Source organism: Artibeus jamaicensis, unplaced genomic scaffold (genome assembly GCF_021234435.1).
Source record: "Artibeus jamaicensis isolate MK-2021 breed Jamaican fruit bat unplaced genomic scaffold, CSHL_Jam_final contig_859, whole genome shotgun sequence".
NCBI lineage: Eukaryota > Metazoa > Chordata > Mammalia > Chiroptera > Phyllostomidae > Artibeus > Artibeus jamaicensis.
This window is the reverse complement of record NW_026521989.1, coordinates 1702509-1723408: the sequence shown is the minus strand read 5'-3', so window position 1 is coordinate 1723408 and position 20900 is coordinate 1702509. Positions and strand designations below refer to the sequence as shown.

At 47.6% G+C, this 20900-nt stretch overlaps 1 protein-coding gene across 4 annotated transcripts in view; it reads right to left on the bottom strand.

The window, feature by feature from the left end:
- Positions 1-752: 752 nt before the first annotated feature.
- Positions 753-20900, bottom strand: part of NLGN4X (neuroligin 4 X-linked) — a 221136-nt gene continuing 200988 nt past the window's right edge. For all 4 annotated transcript variants that reach the window (XM_037157559.2, XM_037157560.2, XM_037157561.2 and 1 more), the window contains 3 exons: positions 16529-16714; positions 12447-13236; positions 753-4370 (listed from right to left, as the gene is read on the bottom strand). In XM_037157559.2, the coding sequence (XP_037013454.2) occupies positions 3521-4370; positions 12447-13236; positions 16529-16714 (1826 nt within the window). In that variant the 3' untranslated portion in view covers positions 753-3520. The remainder of the gene's footprint in view (positions 4371-12446; positions 13237-16528; positions 16715-20900) is intronic.

The following is a 20900-nucleotide window of genomic DNA, read 5'->3' as shown; positions in this document are numbered from 1 at the left end:
CTGTAACCTTGTCAACCTGATCAAGGTCATCCCCAGCCATTCTGGATTAAGACAAATAAATCAAGGACCATCTGCAACCAGTAAAGTGGACTCAACACCCCCTGTTATTGGACTTCCTTTACTGAGAATTCTAACTACTCAAAGTTTCTGATCCCCAACTTTTTTGTGTGTTTAGACATAAACACAGGTGCTGCCCCCTTAGGGCAACAGTGAATGTGAAATAAGATAGAAGGCGTGGCCAGATGTGCCGTGAGAACGTGACAGATTAGCCGTCGCTGGTACCATAGCGCTTTTCTGAGTCTCGGATTTTACTCAATGGAATTCTTTGGCTGTGCCCTTGAAGAGTTACTCAGAAGACCGCACCGTGCTCGGAAGCTTGACGGCCCCGTGACATCGCACACAACTCAGAACCCAAAGACACTCAGCGTGGCAGTGTGTTTGGTGTACGGTTTTCGGTGGTTGCACCGCAGGGATCATCTCACCCATGGGTGTCTCTACCCACAGCGTTTGTCTGCAATGTCAGGCCCGAGGAACGGACCCAACCACAGCCCAGAAAGTGTGCTCCGAACTACAAGAAACTGACTCTGTTGGCCACGGCGTTTTCCCTTTATAATGTAAGTCAGCTGCGGCAGGAAACTCGGCCAATGAAAAGGGCACGCGGGAAAGAATCAGAATGAATTCATCAACTGCCTACGAAAGAACGGACGCGGAATTATTTGCACAAAGCATTAGAAAATACTGTGATATTTTATTATTAAAAATGCTTTGCTGAAAAGTTTATACATATGTGTCCAGCCATATATATGTTCTATCATTACTTAAGGCAAAATCAAAAACAAGATCGCAAAATAACAACCCGAAAAACCATGAAACCCTGCGAGCCTGTGAAGGTCGAGAAGAAAAGCCTAGGAAAGAAAAAAATTTTTTTACGCATTTTTTCTCATTTTCCTCTTTTTTCAGTTTTTTTTAATAGATAGCAAGTCTATTTTATTCTCATAGAACTCTATGAAGATTCTAGAACTCCTTCTCATGTAGAAATACGGTATCGTTGAAGGCGTATTAAATTGCTTTTGATCATAATCCTCTGGAAAAGCTAAAGTAGTTATTCACTGAAGAAGAACTCCTTCCCTGCCCCCCGCGGACCCAAATGTGACAAGCCTGATACAGTGCTGGGCATAGTGCTAGCTGAAGACAACTGGAAATACTCAACAAATACTGGAAGTCCTAGTACAGACGTACCCACACCGATGAAAGTGTCTCTCCTCTGTGGTGTGATGGAGTGGGTGTTTGCGGTCAGTATACAGAGCCTGAGGGATGGTGTGACGCGAGCTGGCGGGGTTCACGCACCGGGGGCACGAATCCTCTCCTCCAGCTGCAAGAAAGGTGCGTGGCTTCGCTGCCTCCAGATGGGGGAATGAGACGGTCACAACAAGAACATACCGAGACTCCGCCTCCAGTTTAAACCAAGAGAAACAGGACCTTCGACCATTGCTAGGAAGTGCCTTTGCCCTCAAGGGCTTTCTCGAGCTCTCTGATTGAAATTGCTACCACCTCTGTCTTGCCTTCAGAGAAAGCAGGGTTGTGTTTGGAGGCACCCACCTGCCTTTGCAACAACACTGGAGACTAGGTTTCTACGGGACACCCCATGAAGCCCAGAGAGGCCCTCTGCAATTATCTTTGGCTACTCTTTCCCGGGGTCGCAATAATTTCTGCAACACAACACATAACCGTGGACACTGGCCCCCATTTGTTCCCCGCCCCTCCGTTTACGACACTCAACATACTCTTCACCTGGGGAGATGAAAGGGACAACGAGAAAATGACCACATGTCGGGGGGGGGGACTCTGCCCCCCAGGTTGCCCACTCTAAATGGGTGAATGACTTCCGTGTGTCACCTCCACGGGGAAGCCCCCCTAACTTCTTGGACACCCCACACCAAGCGCCACTGAGGTTCTGTCTCCCCTTCGGTGTGTGTTTTTCTCTGTCACGTTCGTGATCACAGCCAGATACACCCATCCACACAAAGCAATGTTGTGAGACGGACCTAGAAAGCATAGGGCCGAAAACCAAACCAACCAAAACTCTGCTTGCTGATTGATAAAGAAGGGACTCCCGGCTTCTACAGCGGAAAGGGAAGTCAGGCGCTGTCCTGCCACCGGGCGCGCTGAGCTAGGGACACCCACGCCTTGCACAGACAGACCTCGGAGCAGCTGCGGCAGAGGACAGAGCTGTACTGACAGGGCAGCACCCGCCTCGCCAAAGGCCTGCTTTCTCTCGTTCCTGGCAGGGCCCCCGCGCTGGCAAGCAACCCTTCCCCAACACAGTCGAAAAGCCCGGACAACAGAACTGAAATTTCCCTCTCTCTCTTTTCCCAGCCTGATGGGCCTTCCACAGACCCCACGCGAAGTGTCTTTGTGTGTCGACTTCATGAAAACTTCACACACACACACACACACATACACACACGCGCGCACACACATGAAAATAAACATTTCCTAAAACATCGGTCTCCTAAGGTTGCGGTCACATGCACTGGTACAACCTGGGAAGGGGACGGTGTCCCCAGGGCCACAGACGCTGCCCCCTGCTACACAGAACACCCGTGACAAAGCTGTTCCTCCTCATCCTCACAAGGAATTAAGAAGAAATACCTCCTACGGTTGGCAGGAAACAGAGGTGATATGACTAATGTGTGTGTATATATATATTATATACATACAGACCACAATGGGGCTAGTACAATCTCGCTAAAAGCTCTTTCAAACTAAAAACACCAATGAAAGCCTGTTTTGTTTTGTTGTGTTTTCTTGAGGGGGAGGAGGACGGGAGTGTCTGTGGGTTTCAACGCACATCTATATACATTTTCTTTTTATTGTTACAAAGTTTCTTAAATAGAGTCCAGGCTGGCAAAACACCCCTTTGCCCCCAGGTGTACCTACGGTTCTGCATAGTCAGTGGTCCTACTGGAATAATAAAATTGTAGTTCTCTTCCTTCTTGGACTAGAGCTGTTTGCTGGGTAAACGCCCACAGAGTCTTTCTCCCCTTCACTAGAGCCATCTGTCGTATGGCACATAAAGAACTTTTATTATCATTATCATTATTATTATTATTATTATTTTGAAATTGCAATTAAAAAAAAAGAAAACACCACCACCATGAAGTGTCCCTGGCTGAGTTTCGGAGGAGTCAGCTTGAGTGGTCAGGCTGGGGAAGACCCCGGTTCCGGGAGGGTGCTGGGCCCCGCGCTGAAAGGTTCGCCGCCACGGTGGCCATCTGAAAGCGGGGTTGGTGCTCGTGACATCTACGCTTCACATTTCGTGGGGTCAGAAGTCGATCTTGAGCCAAGGGGGTGCGTCCACAGGGACAGCGCAACGGGCTGCCCTTTCGCCGTGTGTTTTGCCTGTGTGGTCCTCAGGTGGACATTCCTTGGGTGGAGATGTTGCCTCGCTGCTCCCCCACTCTGGCTGGGAAGGGCCGAGGGTGCTGGCCAGGGGCGGGGCGCGGTGGGGCCAGCCAAGCTATACTCTGGTGGTGGAGTGCCCGTGTGGTAGGTTTGTACTGTTCTGCCCGCCGCTGAAGGTGTTGAAGGTGTGCAAAGGCTGCATGCTGGTCAGTGTGTTGGGGATCATGGTGATGGTGTTGGGGGTCATGAGCGGGATGTCGTCCGGGGAGCGGCGCAGGGTGAGGGTGTAGTCGGGCGGGCAGGTGAGCCTCAGCGTGTCATGGGCCTGCAGCGCCTCGCACTCGTGGTCGTGGTCCAGCTGCTTCATCTGCAGCGACATGATCTCCTCGTTCTGGATGTGCGCGATGTCATTGGTGGTGTTGCGCTGGGGGCTGGGGCGCCGGTGCGTCTCGTGCCGCCTCTTGTCCTTCTTGTAGTACAGGGCCGCGAACGCCAGAATGTTGAGGAACAGCAGGGACGCCCCCACCGCGATGGTGACGCTCAGCTCGGTGGAGTAGTCCCGCTTGGTCTCGATGAGGACCGTGGTGTCCTCGGGCCCCGTCTTGTGCGGGTCCTTGGAGTGCTTCGGGTGGTTGGCGGGCGTGATGGCCGGGCGCTTGGTGGTGGGCCAGATCTTGGCGGGGGAGCGCCGCGTCCCATAGGGGAAGGAGGTCATGTCAGGAGGAGGCACCTTCGTGGTGGTGGAGACGTACTGGAATATCTCGTTGAGGTTGTGCAGATGCGGCACCAGCTCCAGCCAGAAGGCCACCTTGGTGGCCCGGTAGTGGTCGCGCACTCGCGGCTTGAGGCCGATGTGGAGGTACAGCTGGTCTTTGGGGTTGTACTTGGACCAGGCTACCTCCTCGAAGCGGTTGGGTTTGGTGTGGATGAACTTGGTGTCCTGAGGCACGGGCTGATTGGGGTCACTGCAGGGGAGGGGTAACGACAAAACAGAAAGGAGGTCACATTCTCCCACTGGGCACAAGGAAAGTCTAATCGAGTCAGCACGAGAAATCACCATCTGTTCATCGTGGGTGCTTATCGACAGGCATAGAATATACTGCAGTAGCCACAGACGCGTTCTGTGTGGCTCTAAGAATGGCTACCATTTTCTCTCTGCCTTACAGTTCCCACACTGATCATTTTCTGTTTTATTTCTCCACTTGCTTGGTTCTTTAGATTCCTCACATCAGTAAAATTATATGGTATTTGTCTATCTGTGCCAGACTGATTCACTTAGCACAATACCCACTAGGTCCATCGATGCTGTTGAAAATGGTTAAGATCTCATTGTTTATGGCCAAGTAATATTCCATTATGTGTGTGTCTCTGTGTGTACGTACATACTATGTTCTACACATCAGTAAACTCATATGGTACCTCTCTTTCTCTGCCAGACTGATTCACTTAGCACAATACCCACTAGCTCCATCGATGCTGTTGAAAATGGTAAGTTTTCATTTTTTATGTCCGAGTAATATTCCATTGTGGGTATACGCGTGTGTGTGTACGTACTACATTCTACACATCAGTAAACTCATATGGTACCTCTCTTTTCCTGCCAGACTTATTCACTTAGCACAATACCCACTAGGTCCATCTATGCTGTTGAAAATGGAAACACTTCATTTTTTTATGGCTGAGTAATATTACCTTCTGTGAGAGTGTGCGTACATCACATTGTACACGTAAGTGAGATCATATGGTATTGGTGTTTGTCTGAATTATTTCACTCAGCACAATACCCTCAAGATCCATGCATGCTGTTGAAAAATGGTAAGACTTTACTCTTTTTATGGCTGAGTAATATTCCAGAGTGTGGGTATATGTACATCCCATTCTACACAGAAGTGAGATCATATGGTATTTCTCTGTCTGAATTATTTCACTCAGCACAATACCCTCAAGATCCATCCATGCTGTTTAAAAATGGTCAGATTTCACTCTTTTTTTGTGGCCTGCCAATATTCCCTTGTTAAAAAAAAAAGTGTACCACACCTTCTTCGTCCAACTATATTTTTTAAATAATTCCCGATGGCAGCATTAGGGCATTTCCATACTACTTTGACTAGAGTGCATCAAATGATCTTCAACGTCAGTACAAGAAAACCACGTCTGGGTGCATTTTTATGACGTTCCCTGCTCGCCATGGTCTCCCATGCTGGAAACCAGGTGGACCAGAAGGTCGTACTGAAAGACATGAGGTCTACAGGTGCTCTGAGACATCAGTAAGGATGCACACAGTAGACTTGGCCAGCAAACACCGCACCTGCCAAAGGAAGGACCTTCAGCCCACCCCCACCCGAGGCTGTCGAAATCGTTTCCAAAGTTGTGAGCTTTTTACACCTGGGAACTGGGGAGCAACCTCTCAGGATTCCTCATCTATAGAGAACCCTGGGTCTGCAAGTGAGACATGAAGGGGAGGTGTTCACTCCAACATTGCTGGTATACAGTAGGAGCTCGATAAATGTTACCCCTTTCTGCCAATCCATACATCAGAATCCCTAAAATATGTCTCATTTATACTATACCTCAATATACAGGGTCTGGCACAAATAACGCCTCTTTTTTATTCTAAAATCACAAGCATGTCACCCTGTAACAACACTATCGCACTCAAACACACCTTACGGCATCTGGGGTGAAGTGTTCAAATCACAGCTATACATTATGACACCTGTATTATTACCCTACCACTCCACTGAAGCGGGCCTTACTTCTGCCAGACCCTGTATAGCTTAGAATAACTGAAAATATAATTTTGAATACCTAAACATTCCCTTAGGGGGAGCTATGAAGTGGTATATGCCCATAGTAGATAGAGAATACTGTATATTTTTGTAGCGTATGCTATATAAAAGCATAGTGCATATACAGCATGTGGTATACTGTATATAATATATGCTCATAAAACTATGTATTCCAGTGTGTAGTGAATTATAGAGTATGTCTGTATTAATGCATATTATACATCACAGCTTATACAGTATACATACATAGATAATATGGTGTATGGATATGATTATATATGTACAGAAGGAAAAGCAGTTTTATCTCATGACTGAATGCACAGTAAAAGCAATGCTTTTATTTTGCTAATGGGACCAAAAATATAAGATTAGAGGTGCTCATGACACGCACTTTTGTTTGTATGTGTTCATTCACAGACTCCACAGTTCCAGACAAACTTTTTATTTATTTTAAGAACTTTTTATGTTGTCCACTAAGTGCTGGATTCCACAGGACACCTTGTATTTCTTTTACTTGAGCCCTCCAGAATCCCTTTTTGAACACTTTCTGTGTTTAACGGGAATCTGCCACAGACGCATTTCTTGGTGATTCCCACTGTCGGAGGCCCCGAAAGGTCGTGGGGATCTCTGTTAACCCTCCGCTCATCCAGCTGCAGGGACGTCATGGGGGAAAAAGAGTGTTCATGTTGGGTACCAGGCCGTTTTTTGATGGAATGTAGGGGACATTTGAAAAGCAAAGAAACACATTTATGTTGCTCCCAGAGAACAGAGCCCTGGCTGGCCTTGGGGAACCCAGACAGGTAAACTTGACCCTGACGCAATCCAGTAAACTTCCCAGATGCAAAGTTGAAAATGGGAACCATAGTAAACCACGGAGCTTCGGAAGGCCGACTTCACCGTGTCAGATGCTCCTCTCACTGTGTGGGTGTCTAGATGGGACCCTGAGTTTGGATTTTAGAGCTCCCCGTAGCATTTCACATGTTTTACCTGCCAGCTGCAAAACTCAAGATGGTAATGGTTCACAACAGCAACACACACATTTCTCCACAGCAGGGGCCTCTGTCCGCAGCTTCGTCCGGATGCCCCAACCCCCAACATGGACGTTTTCAAGGGTAGTATTCTACTGGAGAGGTCATGGTGGCCCTGAACACAGAGGGTCATGTGTTCCTAAGGTTTTCTGGGTCACTCATCGACCAGAGATAGGTGAGAGGAATTCTCTAAAGACAGCAGTGAACCCTGATACGGTGTTCTTGCAGACACGGGGCTCTCCTTCAACCTGAAGCTGAGTGGCTGATGCCTAGTTGTCCCCGGGCCCCTGGGGCAAACAACAGCCACACAGCAAGAATGGCATATTCAGTGACTCCTGTGGTATGGGTACAGGTGTTTATTTCTTTAGTATAAAGCACAGTTTGGCCATACAGGTCACTTGTAATGTGAGACCCACGCTGCTGGGCTATTCCCCTTGATGGTCTCTTCCCTGCTTTCTGCAAAGATTCGGTAAAAGTGCACTGTGAAGTCAATCGTAGGCTTCTGGCAAATTCCAAAGGAGAGATGCACCTGAGGCCAGGTAAAGAGGTAAGGCATTGCACCATACCCACCCCGAACTCTGGAGAACAAGGTGAAAATATTGAAGTGTGTGTTGGTTTTATTGTAGATTTTACGTTTTGGAACAAGTTTGGTGTATTAGTCATATTGCTATCTGCATGCCAATGGCAGCTGAAGTCTTCAAGGTACAGTTGAAACTCTGGTTGTGTAAACTCCTCTCCCCATGCCCTGGCTGGTGTGGCTCAGCAGATTGAGCACCAGCCTGAGAACCAAAGGGTCGCTGGTTCGATTCCCACTCAGGCCACATGCCTGGGTTGTGGGCCAGGTCCCCAGTAGGGGGCGCATGAGAGGCAACCGCACACTGATGTTTCTCTCCCTGTTCTCCCCTCTGTCGAAAGATAAATCAATAAAATTTTAAGAAAATAAAATCAAAGCCCTCTTCACAGCCATATATTCTAGGGAGATCTTCATTTTTGCTTTCTATCCACCTTTTCCCACACAGAACCTGGGCTGAATCAACAAGTGCCTGAGTTGTATGGACTGGCCAGGACTCACAAGGCCTTCTCTTCTGTTGCCAACGAGATCTGATAGGACAAAGATGCATCATCTTCACCATCGCGGCCAACGTTGGAATCGGCTTCCATTTCCCCTTGACATCACTTCTCATTCCCTGAATGTTCTGCCTGTGTAGTTCATTTCCCTGCCTGTTTGCGTTCAGTTCTCACGTGGGTCACTGAAACCGTCTCTTAGGTACGAATAAATCCTCTTGTCTTCCCCGACTCCCTTCCTCCCCTCTCTGCTCTCCACCACACGCACCTTCCCAATGTCATTTCTTGTGTGCTCAACAAAAAAACAAGCCAACGAGTCGAATATGCTAAATACATGCTCATCTGCACCCAGACATAAGGAGGTGTCCATCAGCTTCAGCATGTACCCAACACAGCAGCCACCCCACCTTGAACAATTGGGACTAGAGGGTGTTGTGTGTGACGTGGGAAAGCATTCAAGTTGCACTGATGTCCCAATACATGATAATGGCAATTAATGCGTGTTCTGGAGCCATGTGCTGCTTTCTCTGCTTGTGTTGTCTGGGATGCATGACCAGCTATTCTTTTCATCAAACTCCTGTCTCCCTCACGCTTGTAAGGAGTGGTGGTTGGTTGTCACCCGTGTTCTAGGCTGTTCTCTGCATCCTTGCTTGACCTGGTGTTCTGCAGGTGAGAGCTAAGCCTCCCACCTCGGACCGCGAGCCCAGACATGGTTTAACCTGTGCCATGCCGTACCTGGCACCATTTGGGCTCATTCTCCTCACCTGGACTGTTGAAGCAGTTTCCGTGGGGACGAGGAAATTCTCTGCACGGGGCTGCTGCGGCCACAGCCCTCTGCAAACTAACTAGCAGTGACCTCTGAAGCCTTTGTCATCTGCTCCCAGATACCTCAATCTCTAGACTATGCCCATCAGCTGTACCCCTTTTTCTCGTTGAACCAGCAGCCTGTGAAATACTTCTCTCTACTTACTTACCTCCAAAGTGGCGTTTTGCTTTGCACATTAAACGGAGCTCTGAGTGCCGCCCTTTATGGATGCTCTGAGTCCCATTGACCATCTTTACAAATTAACAACAAATAAACACCTCACTGCATGCATATGGCTAGAGAATCATTTCAGCGCTGATCCTCAAGGACCGCAGAAGCAAACTGAGCTCACGCTTGCGGATGCTTCTAATGGACTTCTGAGGCCACCCATCATCTCTATCCCGTGACCTCGGGGACACCCCTGCCTTGGGGTCAGGTGGCAGCTATTCTGTAAGATGAAGAAGGCATCATTCTTTTCTGTCTGTTCCTGACACTTGATGTCACCATGAAGAAGGCCAGAAACGTCATAGCCAGGTAAGAAGAATTGTCCCTTGAGTATGTGACTTATCCCAGGTGATGTTATATGCCTATTCCTTGCCTGTGCCCCCAAGGAGGGTGTGCACCCCCACTGCCAACCCGACGGGTCGTAGGAAGTACAGTTACGACATTAAAAAGCATTCAAGGCAGAACGGTGTGGTACTTTCCATCCTGGCTCGGCAGTTGCTGGAGGCAGCTACTTGGTGTGAACACACCACTCATCACCCCCCTTTCTCTTTCTTTCACTTTTTAAAGATTTTATTTATTTATTTTTAGAGCAGGGAAGGGTGGGAGCAACAGGAAGGGAGAGAAACAGCAATGTGTGGTTGTCTCTTGTGTGCCCCCTACTGGGGACCTGGCCTGCAACCCAGGCATGTGCCCTGACTGGGAATCGAACCAGCGACCCCTTGGTTTGTAGGCTGGTGCTCAATCCACTGAGCCACACCAGCCAGGGTTCTTTCTTTCATTTTTTAAAAAGAGAAAGCCTCTGCCCCAGGGCTGCTCTGGGCATCCTCTGTCAAGTCAAACAACATCCTTTGGGTAATTTCTTTCAACAGCCCTAGGAATCTAATGCATTGTTGTTAGTAAACACATGAATGGACTTGACTTCAATTCTCTCCTTGTGGAAGAAGAGAAGCTGTTTCAGGACAAGGGACCAGCCTTCTTCCCACATCTTTGCATCTGCAAAGATGCAAATCTTTTCTGCAAATATTGAAAATCTGACCGTTGCAGGTGGGCACCCAGGCAACACACTTCCCACTGGGTAGACGCGCCCTCGTTGGGCTAACCCTGCAAAGCATTTGGAAGCCCCTTCTCTCCAGCGTTTGGAGGCCCTGTAAAGAATGATGGCTTGCAGAGCCCTAAGCATAGAGACCCTCCAAATCCCCCATAATGCCCCCCTCTCTTGAGCCCCGTAGGGTGGGCGCCAGCAGGGCAGCCCTGTGGGAAGCTGACCCGGGCATCTGGCTCGCCATGGGGAGACTCATCCGCCTCGGAGCTGTGAGCGTCTTCATTTTCAATTCAGCACAAGAGGCTCGAGGTTAATGACAGAAGCACAGGCAGGAGGGACAGAATGACTCCTCATTAATCTCCACAATTAGGTTACGGGACAAGAGAAAATGAAGATGCCCGGGTTTGTGTGGCCACTGAAGGGTACTGAGCAGCCTTTTCTCTCATTGTTTGCAGAGAATCTGCTCTGTAGAATATTGGTGGAGGCTGTTGTATGTGTTGCTCTTGTGTATTTTCCACACATTTAGCCAAGGAGCTTTTAAAAAAAGAAGTACTTATAGATACACATAAATACATATCTCTCCATATGCACATATATATGAAATGTGTATTTACTTATGAAATCAGTATGGATCAATATTTCTATATATATTCCTATATATAAAGCACATTTCATAACTATACAGGGTTAGAAATACAGGCACCGCCATAAAGCAAATATTGCCATAAAGCGAGGGACTCAAATTGTTTGCTTTCCCAGGGCACACACAAGTTATGCTGGCATTATACTGAAGTAATTTTGGACTTTTTTCTTAATTTGTTTTTTTGGTCTTTTTTAAAAAAAGACTGTATTTACTTTTTTTAAGACAGAGGAGAAGGAAAGGAGAAAGAGAAGGCGAGAAACATCAATGTGTGGTTGCCTCTCACACGCCCCCTACTGGGGACCTGGTCCACAACCCAGGCATGTGCCATGACTGGGACTCGAACTGGTGACCCCTTGGTTTGCAGGACAGTGTTCAGTCCACTGAGCCACACCAGCCAGGTGAACCTTTTTCATGGCACACCTACACTCATCCCTAAAATTCTGCGGCACACCCAAGAATATATCTTTAGTGAATCTGACAAAAAAATAGGTATAATTTTGATTTGTTCACACTGGATGCTTATTGTATTTTTTTAAATTTGACCATCTAAGGTAAAAGAGGTCCGTGCCCCCAACTAAACTGTTGGGTGTTGCATGTGTTAAAAATTCTGGGGTGCCCTGGTTGACCATCAGTACTAGAGTATATGGAGTGTGCAATAATAGCATTATGTTTAAAAAACAACGCCCATTCATGAAGAAAAAATACCTTATTGCTTCAACAGTAGTGGCCATGATCTGATCCTTCAGTAAGTCACAATCTGTGGCTGGTGGAGGAGGGTCTTAACCTTACGTTTGTAAAATAAATGAGTAAGTGAATGAAGCAACTTTGAACAATAAAGCCAATGGTTATAAAATGAGCTATGCCTGTGTGTGTGTGTATGTGTGTGTGTATATATGTATATATATATACACATTCACATTATATATTTATTTCCATAGTTCATGATTAGGATATTTATCACGTGGCTTGCATTTTTGGATAACCCTGCCATTTAGCCAACGAGATGAGGTCTTATTTACATTCGAAACTCTACAGTTAGCTTTCAATAAAACTGCCAAGTATGTTTACATCCTGAAGTGGTACCACTGGTTAGAGCAACATCCTATGATACGGTCAAAGGTTGCAGGATCAATCCCCAGGCGGTGCACATACGGGAGGCAACCCTTCCATGTTTCTCTCTCACACCCATGTTTCTCTCACTCTCTCTTTCTCTGTCCCTTGCCCTCTCTCTAAAATCAGTAAACATGTGCTCAGGCAAGGATTCAACAAATGAGTCTTGGCAGAAATAGTTTAGGGGTGAAGAACAAACGTGGCCCCTGTAGAAGCTGGGGAACAGCGACTATCATGTGAGTACCTGCAAGCCGCGGCTTCATACCCGTGCAAACACCTGTACGGAGGAAGCAGCCAGCTGGGAGGAAGGGAACATAAGATGGGGAGAACCTACCCGGTCTTGGCGAAATTGGTCCAGTAGGTCATGACCACAGCGCTGAGCATCACGTCGTTCTTGGAGAAGTTGCAGCTGAAGAGCTCCGTGGGACCGATCATGGGGATGCCAAAGACGTAGGGGACCTCGTCGCCGTGGGCCGAGTCCGCCCAGCTGGGCTTCATCTCACTCTGGCAGTGGTGGTAGAAGGCGTAGAAGTAGGTCGGAGACCCGTACTGGGCGTGCAGATCGGCGGTGGCCACCGCGGGGGCCACCCACTGGTGGTCGGTGAAGAGGGCCACCAGGGTTTTACGGCGCGTCTCCGGGTTCTCCTTGTCCGCCCAGTCCGTGTACATGAACTTGATGGTCTCCCGCAGGGTGTCCTTGCCCTCCGGGTAGCCGTACAGGTTGTCCACAAAGTTGGACACGGAGAAGTCGAAGTCGTTGGGCGTCACGCCGTCTTCGTTGTCCACGATGCCGTCCACGAACTTGAGGCCCTCGCCCTGGTTGACGCCGAGCATGATGTCATAGTTCAGGAACTCGCCCTGCTCCATCAGGATCTGGGGGTCGTCGGGGATGACGTCCCCGTCAATGACGGGCCCAAAGGAGATGTGGTACGTGGCCGGGGTGATGGTCTGCTGGATGAGCTCCTTGTAGTTCTTGTTCCGAAGGCACTCCACCATGTCTGTGGTGTCCAGCATGTTGCAGCCCACCTTGTCTGCCAAGATCCGGGTGTACTTGGCCGGTTGGTAGTTCACGGCCCAGCTGGACAGCGCCGTCCCGCTCTGGATGATAGCTTTCTGGAACAGGCCTGCAGGTGCAAGATTGGGGGCATGCAAATGAAAATCCGACAGACACAGGAGCGGCTTGTAGCTCGGGGAAGAAGGCTCCGATTGAGTCCCGGGTCTGGGAACATCTGGGCTGGCGGCATTCAGCCCGGGCAGAACCTCTTTGACGCTCTCCCCACACCCCCTGCCTCCCTGCTGGGCGTTGCTTTTAAGGGGTGTTCTTACACACGTACACACACACCAGATATGGTGTTGAAGAAAATAAAACTACATTAACACTTACCTATATTGACAAAAAGAGGCATTCTCTTTCTCCCAGGACAATCTGCTTATTATATATCAACAAAGTCCGTCTCAGTGACAATCCTCCCCAGTCCCTAAAAATGCACTTTGGGCCAGAAGGAAGGTCACACAGGCTATTCTGTCTCATGGGGAAAACCAGCTACGGCTTCAGTACAGGAAAAGCAAATCGGCGGAGACCAGTCTCAGAGGATACATTCAGAGATGCAGTTCCGCCCGCCCCCTCAACTTATTGGGGGTATTAAAATGTTACAATTCCATTCGCGGAATTAACTATTGCTCAAGAAAGCCTCTGGTGGAACACCCGACTGAAATGTGGATTAAAAAAATATATTAGTCATTTCAAAATGGCACCCATTTTAAGCCCAGATGTTTGTACCATTTATGGTGTCCTGTTCTAAAAACATCTGTTTGGGGAGAAACTTGAAACACCTTGGGCAATGTGAGGAGTACAGTGTGGACTGCCCAACGATGAGGTACAACCTTGAGACTTGGCATTGAGGTGGCTTTGACCAACGCATGATCAAAATCATTTCAGGCCCATGTCCACGAGTTGATTACTGCCAGAAATAAGCAAGTACTGACTTGTGTGTTGGATTCTGAAGACTGATGCTCAAAAACACTTCAAAGAAATGACGTCAGTATTTGATCTATGAAGACGTTTATGGGTTCCAACCATCAGAATTAGAAAAATACTGCTAGAAGTTACTTTTTTCTAAAAATCTGTCTCACCACTCTTGGCCATGTCTGAGGAAGAAGGATGGATGTACCTGTCTGTTAGGGAAGTAATAAAGCCCCTGAAAAATGAGAAAAATTGAATAAAGAAAAAATATCGCCTACAATTCGTACTGTTAACATGCAAGTTACCTTCACATGTTAGTATCATTCTTTTTGGCTATTTTTCCCCCTTAGTGCACTTTGCTGAACTGTGTCCCTTATACGTATATTTTTTACACGGTGGTTCTCAGGCCATTGCATAACTGAAGCTCAGTTATTACAACTAATAAGTGTTCCTTTGAGTAAACACTTGTGTTCCTTATAACTGTCCTGTCCTTTTTTAAATCTTTGACCTCTTTTCATCATTCTCTGCTTTGATAATTCTATGGTAAGTGTGTTTGTAAATGTTTCTTTGATGTGCATGCTGATTTCAATAGAATATAGTGCTGGGAGAATATAGCTTTGGGTATATGTGTCATTCTTGACTCTATCTTTTTTTAAGAGTTTATTTATTTATCTTTTGAGGGCAAGGGAAGGAGAAAGGGAGAGAAATATCAATGTGTGATTGCCTCTTGTGCACCCCCTGCTGGGAACTGGCCTGCGACCCCAGGCATGTGCCCTGACTGGGAATCGAACCATGATCCTTTAGTTCACAGGCCTGCGCTCAATCCACTGAGCTACACCAGCCAGGAATTCTATCTTGGGGTTGATTTGGGGAGGGCACTCTGCCAAAACGAGCCACACAAGCCACTACTGCCCAGCATATTTGTCTCTATTGGTCAATTTAAGCAATTTCACACCCTTGCTCCCATTAGTTTTGGCTGACACGGGTTAGATTCCTATGAAATTTGGTTCCGACAAGTCTCTCAGTCGCAAAGTGAGAAGCAGGAGAGAGCCTGGGTGTTCATCCCATGACCCCTTTTTCCTTGTGGGCAAGGCTGAACACAAAGATAAACCTTGAACGCCACGTCTCCTTATCCATGAGGAAACGAAGCATCAAAAACACCCAAAGTCGAGGACTAAAAAGCTACCATCAACGTTCTCTTGCTAATGAGGACACCAGGGCACAGACAGATTCAGCGACTTGTCCGCGAGGGTACAGGAAGTGAGGGCAGAAGGGGACATCCTCATATGGCACCACGGTGGCTTCCCTGCTTGGTGTGTTTGTGGATCAGGAAGACGCTATGGAACTATTTAAAGTAAGAATAACGCCTTTCCAATTGTAAACGCTCCTGATAAATGGCTCAAAGAGGTCTGGTGTACCCTGTGTCCAAGCCCCACTGATCTCTCTCTTTAATTTAAAGTCAAATGTTTACTTTTTCAACTACAGTGCACATTCAACAGTGTATTAGTTTCACTTGTACTGCCCTGTAGTTAGACATTTATATAACTTATGAAGCAATCCCTCCCCCAATAGGTTGAGTACCCACCTGGCCCCATCCATAGTTACTACAGTATTATTGACTGTGTTCTCTATATGGTTGGTGCCTCTCTTAAATCTCCAAATTGCTTACATCCTCTGTCACCAACGGACAAGAGGGAAGGACCTTGAGTAAGCCTGGGTCGGAAAAGTGACCTGTGTTCGATTACAGCCAACTGTGAATTTTATTCTGTACAGTATGGTGTAGGGAATGCAGTCGGTGACAGAGGGGAGGCCGCCGGCCTGGTTATGTGAGAAGGCGCGTTACTGGCGACAAACCCACATCCATTATGTACGTTCTTTTTCTGTCTCCCACGGCTTCCGCCAAGTTGACATGAGAAGCTAACATTTCAAGTCGAGTGAATAAGAGTCAAAAGGCAAAAGGAAAGGGTTAGCCTTTCGGAAGAAGTCATCTCATTCCAGTTATTGTACGCCACAGATAACGGCTGAACATTTAAGTAGGAAAAAAGATGTCTTGTGAAAATACCGTATTTTGCTGTATATAAGCCATACATTTTGCCCAAACTGTTTAGGGGGAAATAAGGGTGCGCATCATACACAGGGAAATACGGTCGTGAAGATTACTGTGTTGCCTATCTGAACGTTGCTGGGACAATATATCTTGAAGATACTTTGTGACAATGGAAGGCAATGGATGTGAGTTAGACGTACCACAATCACCTGGCAAGATGTCCAAATAGGGTATCGTCATGTTGTACGCCTGAAACCCATCTAATGGTTTCATGTCCATTCTGTGTCCATTTTTGAAAAATGGAAAGAAAGCGGAGTCCAAAGGAAGAGAATGTAGATGCATGTTCAGCGGGTCCTGGGCACCAGCCGTCCACCGTGGGGAAAAGCGTGATTGATTGATTGATTACCTTCTGAGTAGTGCGACAATGTCAGCAGGCTGACGCAGGAGGCTCCTGCGCCCGAGCCGAAGATGGTCACGCGCTTGGGGTCGCCACCGAAGGCCCCGACGTTCTCCTCGATCCACCGCAGCGCCTGGATCTGGTCCAGGAGTCCGTAGTTGCCTTTGGCCGCCTGGTCGCCGGTGCTTAAAAACCCTGCAAGAGAAGACACGGCATTGTGATTGGTCAGCTTGCAGCAAGCACATCGGCCCGGATGCTGAAGGAAAAGCTCCTGGTTCACGGGGACCACTCTTTCCGCCCTGTGAGACATGGTTCACGGCAGCGAGGCTCAGAGGTTACGTCATCACGGTGGACGCTGTGAGGAAATGCCTCCTCGGTGGGTGGAGCTAACGCGAAAGACAAAATTAGTCTCAAATATTTGAGCCCTGGCTGGTGTGGCTCAGTGCATGGAGCACGGGCCTGAGAACCAAAGGATCTCGGTTCGATTCCCAGTCAGGGCACATGCCTGGGTTGCAGGCCAGTTCCCAGCAGGGGACCCATGAGAGACAACCATACATTGATGTTTCTCTCCCTCTCTCCTTCCCTTCTCCTCTAAAGATAAATAAATAAAATTTAATAAAATATTTGTAATGAGTAACAATGATAGGGCCCACAAATTTGACTGGATTCAAGGCATCATTCCGGTGCGTATGTCTGCTCTCTTCACAAAATGAAAAAGACTCCTAAAACACGTTTTCCCAGGGGAAAAGATCCCTGTGTATGTGTGTGTGTGTGTTTGTGACTCTCTGTAAGGCTGTGTGTGTGCATGTGCACAGCAACACTGAACAACACCCTTTTCTCATTACACGTTTATTAATATTTTAATGGAATACCATCTTCCTGCTTAGCTTTCAAAGTAAATTATAGACATAATGAGATCCCACACTTAATAGCTTAGCGAGTACCTCTAGTGTTCCATGCAGAAAAACGCTCACAGTTACACGCGCACACAAATAATTATTTTTTAAAGATGTTACTTATTTATTTTTAGAGAGGGGGAAGGGAAGGAGAAAGAAGGGGGGAGAAACATGGATGTGTGGTTGCCTCTCAGGCGCCCCCTACTGGGGACCTGGCCCGAAACCCAGGCATGTGCCCTGACTGGGAATCGAACTGGTGACCCTTTGGTTCGCAGGCTGGCACTCAATCCACTGAGCCACACCAGCCAGGGCAGGGAATCAGGATTTTGTTTTCAAATTACACCAGTCAGAATCCCAAATCTCTTGGCCCTAGAAGGAGATGCAGGTGACCCCTGCAAGGTCGTGCAGTTAGGACCCATCCCCTGACTCCTGCTGTCTCAGACACTCACAGGGACGGGTGTGCTGAGAACACACAGATGCACCAACCCTCCTTCATGGAATTAGCAATCACTAATTACCTGTTCTTGCCAACGAATGCTGTGCATCTCCAGCATTCAGCCCTAAGCCCCCCCTTTTTTTTTTCCTTTTTACACAGTTTCTCATGAAATGAGCCCAAGCTCTGCTTGGGAGGAAGGCCTCCTTCATGCCATTTGATGAATAAAACAGCTTGTAACGGCAGTGTGGGCACCGCGTAATCACCAAGACAGACCTCCCTCTCCCCATTAAGGAGGGCGGTGATTAACGCCGCGAGAGGCTCCAGGAATTTTCTGGCAGAACCATTCTGTCTCCAGCAGACGCCCCCTCCCCCACCGGCCTCACTCCCTCTCTGAATGCTTTGCAGAAATGACCTACTTTGCTTATTTTGTGTCTGCAAAGCAGGAGGAGGATTTGCAACAGGCAGTGATCGCGGCTCTTCATTAACTTGGGGCCCCTTCCCTCCCCAGCAAAATGGGACTGCGGTGGCCCGTGAAACCACCGGTTAATTAACGTCCCCCACTCTGGGAAGCCGTCCTTCTTCTCAGAGCGTCCCACTGAAAGGCTGGAGTCCGCGTGATGATGTTGAATTCTTTCCAAAAGTCCTAAGGGAAACAGCCCTCCAAGCACGTCTGAAGTTCGGCAAACAAATAGGTTTATTTTAAAAAAGAAGAGAAAAAAAACCCTGGTGTTTCCATAGTTTCTGCTCTGCAATTTTCATTTACATTCATCCCCAGGGATTTTTTCCCCCATCTCTTTTATAGTTTCCCCAACCCGCCGGGCCCGCGTTCCAGTATCATGTTCTCCACGCCGCCGCATTCCTGTCTTGTGCTGATAGTCCAAATACGATGTTTGATATGACCCAGAAGCAGGCTGCATGTGAGTTTACCGGTGTGAGAGGCTACAGCAACCCCGTGATAACAGCCAATCCATCTGCACAGAGGTGCTCACGCTAGCCAAGATGACAGGCACCGTAGACGCGTCTCTGTGAGCCCCGGGACCTCCATCTACGCTGGGGTGAAGAATAAACTAAAGTCCTCTCAGTCACCCTTCCATCCCAACCACGGAATGGGGACAGATAGACACAACCAAGACTGCGTGAGTTCAGACAGGCGAGGGAGCAATTGGGCCCTGAGTTTCAACCAAGAAGGGACAAGAACAACAAAAAATATACATGCTACAGAAATGCTCAGGGGTTGTGTGGTTATTCTAAAGGGTGACTCCTGGAAAAACGCCTGAAAAACACTCATCATATTTCCCCACGATGTGAGAGCAATGAGCGTGCTATGCAGATCAGCATGGAACTGGGTCTCCATACTGCTGCCGGACTAGAACGGTCCAGGGCTGTGCAGTAGGTGATCACGACATAAAGTTACCTTTTTCTCTTTTTTTCCTTTTTTTGTCTCCGATGGCACCGCTGGATTCAGGTCACACGGCTTCCCACGTGCTACCAGCCAGCAGAGGAAACCCAGTGGGGTCAGGTGCGCTCACCCCTTTGTTCATGAGTAATAGGGCATTAAACCCATCACCCCTTTTCTCGTGGGAGGTAACTCCTCACTCGTCACGCACAGTAGGCATGTCGTTGGCGACAGTGAACCAGAACACAATGTTTACGTGAAATACACGTTCAGTGACTGTGTATTCACCTGTAATTGACAGAATGAATCTGGAGTCCCAGGTGCATTTCCACGTTCTCTCTGTGTGGGTGTGTGTACGCTCAAATTGAAAGACGTCTTTCCTTGCGTATCTGCACAGGGAGAACTTGCAATATATGGAAAATCACTAGCCTTGTGACATCAAAATCCCTCCCTCCCATGTACTTACACGTGTGCCTTGGTGTGGACCTGCCTAGACACACACAGATGTTTCATTTCATTCCATCAAAGCAAAAATAAAAACGTTTACATAAAACGCTTCCCTGAAAACAGGCAGAATGAACTTTAGGTCACATCGATGAGCCCCCAAATGAAATGTCTGTGGTGAGACAAGGGCACACGTAAAAAGAATGAGAATCAGTCCAATACATGCATGTTGAGATTGTCTGGTGTCTATAAAAATCATTCACTGGGCTCATTTATCACAGGGTGAATCTTCCAATTTTCAATTTTCTTTACTGATTTTGGAAAGAGGGGAAGGGAGGGAAGAAGAGGGGGGAGAGAAACATCCATGTGTGGTTGCCTCTCATGCGCCCCCTACTGGGGACCTGGCCTGCAACCCAGGCATGTGCCCTGACTGGGAATCGAACCAGTGACCCTTTGGTTCTCAGGCCAGCGCTCAATCCACTGAGCCACACCAGCCAGGGCAGAATCTTCCATTTTTATTGGAATCATTTATAAATTAACTTAAAGAGAAGATGGCTTGGAAAAGAAGGGAAGTTGCATATTCAAATTCTATAGAACTGATAGGTAAAGTTGATTGAAGTTTACTTTCTGTATTTTTTTAATTTTACCTAAAAAGGACATGAATAGTAACTCAGCACCCTTGAATTCGGTTTAATGATCCCCTTAATATTGTACAGGGTCAAATTCTATTTCTAATGTCAGTAAAATAAATGTAAGGCCATTATAAAGATTGCTTTAGCATCAGTTTCCAAAGTTAGGATTCACTAAATTATCCATGAGATAGATAAAGTGTGTTCTGTCCCCACAGGAGTACTCAGACTGAAGCTGCGTGCTGTCTTTAAGTTCTTTGTTGTTTGTTTATCCTTGAGAATTCCTTAAAAGTATTACTTATTCACGACACTGGGAATGACCGAACAGCCTCATCAGTACTCCCTAAAATGGGAATTTCTCCGTTGTAGGTGTGGAGCAGAGAAAGCCTCCCTGTGGTACTCTGGTCCTTCTGAGGCTCAGGTATGGATTGTTGGGCGAACAATGACAAGGTGGACCATGGAGAAACACTGGTTCTCCTAAAACAGGAAGCTCCTTCTGTGAAGCATCAACTCAGAACACTGACGTGTGCTACATTCTAGAAACAGAACACGGAATCGCCAACACGGGTTCGTTGGGTGC